The sequence below is a fragment of the Sinocyclocheilus anshuiensis genome, unplaced genomic scaffold (genome assembly GCF_001515605.1).
Source record: "Sinocyclocheilus anshuiensis isolate Anshui unplaced genomic scaffold, SAMN03320099.WGS_v1.1 scaffold1096, whole genome shotgun sequence".
Taxonomy (NCBI): Eukaryota; Metazoa; Chordata; class Actinopteri; order Cypriniformes; family Cyprinidae; genus Sinocyclocheilus; species Sinocyclocheilus anshuiensis.
The window spans coordinates 450,031-455,950 of record NW_015548251.1 but is presented as its reverse complement, the minus strand read 5'-3'; the positions used below and the strand labels follow the sequence as shown (position 1 = coordinate 455,950).

The 5,920-nt window shown below is 39.2% G+C and overlaps 1 protein-coding gene across 1 annotated transcript in view; it reads right to left on the bottom strand.

The window, feature by feature from the left end:
* Positions 1-5,920, bottom strand: part of LOC107655319 (membrane-bound O-acyltransferase domain-containing protein 2-like) — a 73,133-nt gene that overhangs the window by 22,313 nt on the left and 44,900 nt on the right. Inside the window, exon 5 of the mRNA XM_016442780.1 lies at positions 4,239-4,294. Coding sequence (XP_016298266.1) covers positions 4,239-4,294 — 56 coding nt within the window. The remainder of the gene's footprint in view (positions 1-4,238; positions 4,295-5,920) is intronic.

The window sequence follows — 5,920 nt, the reverse complement described above, 5'->3', positions numbered from 1 at the left end:
AATAAATGCAGCTTTGGTGAGCATAAGAGACTTCTTTCAAAAACATCAAAAAAAGAAATCTATCAGCCCCAAACCAATATATATATATATAGATAGACAGTACTGTTGACTGTAGACATTAATATAGTGTCTGTGGACAGTGCTGTCGTGTTCTGCAGCACTGAGCTGCTCTGCTCCAGTCTGGAGCATGAAGTCAAGCCATTCTTCATTCATCTCTGTCAGTGCACTGACAACTAGATTAGTCACCCTATCAGCTTGTGCAGGCTCTAATGGCTGCTGGGAAATGCATAACCCACAGCAGCATGTACACACAGACACAATCCCACTCTTCTTCCTTTAGCAAATGTGACAGCATCAACAACACCTCATGATATCTGTTCACCGGGCAGCACTCTCAGGTCCTTCACAGACCCATTGAAACAGTATTAACAACGAAAGGAACCACATGTCGGACACATTGAGGTCTGGTGCTAATGTGGGAGACTCGGTTGAAACCTGGGTTGTAACCCCGATTGTATAGAGTGTATTTTTTGTAGGAAACGTGCTAGCATTTTAGCACTTCCACCTCTATCATCCTGAAAAATCAATGGGTTTTTGGTTAAATGCCTGAAATATGGTCAGTGGTAAACACAAGCTCAAAATATTTTTCATTTTGCGACACAAAATACATCAGTAATACACCATTTGTTTTTTCTTTAAAGCTTTTACTGGTTTTGAAAAAGGCGATTGCTAACAAGTGACTAAACTGACCCTTTGCCGGGTATTTGATTGACAGGCGATCTGACCAATCATAATGCAGAATCTGTCAGACAACCAGACAGGAGAGTAGATTAATGTTGGTGGACTTGAACTTCAAAAGTGGTGTGCACTGATGTCTTTCCGCAGTTCAAACAAGATACCTTCTGATGTTAATGTATGTTTTTTTCGTGCTATAACTAGTACAGGAAGAGATTATCTATTCATGTGCCACTTGAACTGAGGCGCTACAGTAATCGGTCACGACACATTAAAGAGACACAAAATGCTATTTATTGTTAGAATTTCTTAAAAATTACAACATTTGAAAGCTGAGACTTTGTTTCATACCAAAAGTAACCTGCTCTGTCTTGTCTGTCGGCGTGTTGTCAGTTTCCTCTTTGCTCCACAGTGTATTTTTCACTGCGTGAGAACATGATGTGTGGCGTGAGAGCGCCATGGCTTGTCAGTCATAGCAACAGTAACTAAGGTCAATTGTACTACATCTGCTGTCTGGGACATTAAATGTCATTGCGTCGAACAGATAAATTTGTTTACTTGCTTTTACAGCCTCAATTTCTTTATAAATCGCACCCTTGCAAACTATTCTAAATCAAACTTTCAGGGAATGCTTTTTTAAATAAAGATTGAAGAGCTGTCAGAAGCTTAGTGACGGTGACACTTAAGTCAGGTGACCATTGTTATGTTTAGCTTTTTACTTCTGGCTATTGTATTGATAAAAGTTGTGTTTATATGTTAAGATTATCAGGATGAAAAGAACTTGTAAGAATCATAAAGTTTTAGGGTGCTTTCACACCTGTAGATCGATTGCTTTGTTACGAAACGGGGATTAAAATTATTAAAACGTAGCTTTTTATTCTTGGTGCGGTTCGCTTTCACAAGGTAAAGTTTCTAAACGGACCAAATTTGTTAATACAAGTCACGCTCGTGAGTAAACTGTTCTCTCATTGGTCAAAGTTCCACAGTTTATTTTCCTGGATTCCACTTAGCTGTCATGCATGTCACGCATGTCATCCGTCAGGATGGAACGATAACAGGTTCGCGGGCTTATTGTTGTTTTTTTTGTAGCTGTCGTTATAATAATTTATCATTTTGAGCAGGAGAACATTTTTAAAATGCACGTACTACAAAGAAGAGCAATAAGACGGCATTATAAAATAGTGCACTTTGATTTTTGAATGGCAAAGACGTGCTCACCCACAAACATTCACAGGTTTATTTTGAGGTATCAGCAAAACAACAAAGCTAATGTTTTTCACGGAACTTACATAATTACCTATCATAAATTGTGATATAGCCTGGTTCGTTGGTCCGTTGGATCGGATTGCTTTCTCAGTTTTCAATCGAGCCGAGACCACCTCGTTCAGGCGATCTTGGACCGATTATTTTGGCGCGGATCGGAGCACGATTGCCATGTTCACATATGCCCAAACTAACCGAGCTAAGGGGGGAAACGCGCCAGGTTCCGAAACAACAGGCCAGGTGTGAAAGCACCCTTAGTGGTCACAGTGCTTCCAAAAAACAACTAAAAATTACTTTTTTTTTTTTTTTTTTTTTTTTAAACAGGGTGATGCTAATATCCGGGTTGGCCTACAAAAGTGTGTCATCACTGCAGTACTCCATGCCTCAATTTCCTGTCCCCTCTGTGTTATCTCTAGCATTTGACAAAAAGGCCAAAAATACAATACATTTTACACACAGGCGGTCAACACGTGCACTCTAGAAAGTTTCATCTTTGTCCAGTGTCTGCGCTATTTTTCTCCAGAAGTTATGTCTGATAAAATCTTTGTACTCTTTCAAACTAAAGTTGCAGCAATCTCATAAGCCTTAGTTCTCCATAAATTGGTGGAGGAAGGAGACTATTACATAACTTCATTAAAACACATGGATTAATATTGTCATGTGTGGTGTCTTAGAGCAGGACATGCAGAGCTAACAGCAAGTCATGCGGCGGCAGCTCAAAAGTGCTGGGCTGTAGTTTCGGCCAGCTGTTCTGTGAGCTATCGCTTCAGAGAAACGAGATGTGCTTTCTTAATCTTCCCATAAACCCTGTTAAAGGAAATGTGGTGACTGTGATGCTACTTCTGTTTGACTCTAAATGTGACTCAGTCACATATCACAGCGATTAGTTCTTTGGTTGACTAAGTATCTAAAAACTATGCTAGGATGGTGTGCAATCTAGTTTTTCTTATCAGTTGTCTTGTTTACATGGGAGATTTGCCAGTCGTTGATAAAACTAGAGTGTCTCTTGGGTTCCTGCCATCACGCTTCCTCTGATTCTCATTCCTTTGTGCTTAAAGGTACAGTTCATCCAAAAATGAAAAATCTGTCAGTATTAATTCCTCATGTCATTCCAAACCACTTTGACTTACTAACTTCTGTGGAACACAAAAGAAGATATTTGTAAGAATGTCTGAGCTGCTCTTTTCCAACCAAGGAAAGCAAATCATGGCCAGGGGCTGTCAAGGTCGAAAGGTCGAAGGATATAGAAGTTTTATTGAGGCACAAAAAAAAGTTGTAATAATTTTAATCAATTTTAATTTAAAATATAGTAAAACTAATATTGTGAAATATTATTATAATTGAAAATAGCTGTTTTTTATTTTATTATATTTTCACATGTAATTTATTCCTGTGATGCAGAGCTGAATTTTCAAGCGACAAAATTATTCCAGTCTTCAGTATCACATGATTTTTCAGAGATCATTCTAATATGCCGATATGGTGGTCAAAAAACATTTCTTATTATTATCAATGTTGAAAAACTTGCATCTTAATATTTTTTTGGAAACTTTTTTTTTTTTTTCAGGATTCTTTGATGAATATAAAGTTCAAAATAACATTTATTTGAAACAGAAACATTATAAATATGTTTACTGTCACTTCTGATGAAATTAATGTGTCCTTGCTAATTTAAGTCTTATTGACTTCAAACTTTTTAATGGTAGTGTATATTCCAATATGGTGTGTCAAAATGATGACAGAATTTTTATTTTAGGTGAACTGTCCCTTTAACACACTCAGTTGAAGGGAGGACCTTGAAATCACCTTCATTCTCCTTTATCAATGATCCAGATCATCCAAAAATGATGTGGAGATGTAGCACAATTAGTATCTTATTAAACAGATTTCACCAAGTTGCATAATAAGCGGTATAGTGTGTTGGATGCGGTAAGTGTGGTCTATGCAGTGCAACATCCAGCTGGCAGCCCAAATTCCTTTGGCCCACTCACTGGGTACAGCGCCAGCAGTGGTATAAATCAATGGCATACGAGGATGTGGTGTAGCAGCAGGGTTTAACAGCCCTTGTGTAATTCCTAGAGCCTCTGACACAGGCATAGACAGAAACAATGGAGCTCTAGAAAGATTTCAGGTAGAAATCATGCCAGTTTTATTATACCATTCATTACTCAGGCTTTTCAACCATGAAAACTTCATAAAGAGAAGAAGATGGGAATTGGATTAATAAAACTGTTACATACCGTCATGAATCTCAAATGCCAAACTTGTGATCTTCTGTGTGATGACCATCATGGGCCTGGAGAGAGGAAAGGAAAAAGGAAAAGGAAAAGGAAAGTGTGGGTATGTGTGAGAGCTCCTGTTTAAACCTGATATTGAGTCTGTTGGATCCACATGTACGTAAGAGCTTCCACTTCTATCAAACCAACCTCTTCAACATTTATTATTTATCCAGTTGCACTGACCACATCTCCACACGGTTTCTAAAGGGTCGAGTTCACCTTGCTGTAGCTTTTATGTCAAACCTACTTGAAGGTTGAGCTATAATTCTGATATGCTTTGATCCGGAGGTAAAACTAAAGCACTTATATACTTGCCATTGGCAGTAGTTAACATGTATATTTCATTGGAGGAGAGCTGGAGTCTCAATGCAGCATAAAGTGCAGCATAAAGCTGAATGCATGCATATTTTAACCAGATAGTTCTGGAGAATAAAAAGCAGAATATGTACAGTGATTTTTTTATGTAATGAGATATTTTGAGGTACATGTATGAGGCAATAAGAGGCATCCTCTTCATACGCAGTTAGGGAAACCTACTTAAAAACCCCAAAACTTAAAATCCCTGTAAAGTCAATATTAAGTATGTGTTCTGAGTTTGTCACACCACAGAAAAATTTCTTATTAACCACTCAGCCAAATTTGAATGTTAAAAAAATGCGTGGTTTCAGCACAGACAGCAGACATGCCCCCAGTGTTTGAGAGCAGAGGATACCGGCCATTTTTTCGAGATTTTGATAACTTATTTTATGTACTTGAAAAAATGGGCGGTATCCTCTGCTATCAAACACTGGGGGCATGTCCGCTGTCTGTGCTGCCTGAAACCACACCCACTCGTGGGAAAGCTGCTGCCTCTTAACTATCAAATATCGCTACAAGGACACAGAGCAGAGCCAATCCTCCCTATACACAAAATGAGGCCAGCAGGGGGTGCTCACCCTGTGGTCTGTGTGGGTCCTAACGCCCCAGTATAGTGACGGGGACACTATACTGTCAAAAAGCACCGTCCGTGGTCATTAAAAATCCCATGGCACTTCTCGTAAAAGAGTAGGGGTGTAACCCCGGTGTCCTGGCCAAATTGCCGCCACTGGCCCTTGTCTATCATGGCCTCCTAATAATCCCCATCCACTTGATTGGCTCTATGACTCTCTCTCCTCTCCACCTGTAACTGGTGTGTGGTGAGCGCACTGGCGCCGTTGTCCTGTGGCTGCCGCGCATCATCCAAGTGGATGCTGCACACTGGTGGGGGTTGAGGAGAGACCCCCCCCCCATGATTGTAAAGCGCTTTGGGTGTACAGCAATACACAATAAAGCGCTATATAAATGCATCATTCATTCATTCATTCAAAATACGCAAGCTGCGTTGGGCCCCCGAAACACAAAAAGATGATTTCAAAGATTATTTAATTTTAGTTTCGTTTTTGAATTTGGCCAGCGGTTATAAAAACATGAATGATCATTTCTTGGCAGCGGCTATTTGCACTAAGTGTAAACAGCGATAGAGGCTATTTACACTAAGTGCAAATAGCAATAGATGCTATTTACACTAAGTGTAAGTTAGTGTAAATAGCAATTAGATGCTATTTACACTAAGTGAAAATAGCATATTTTCTTAGCGATAGATGCTATTTACACTAAGTGAAAAT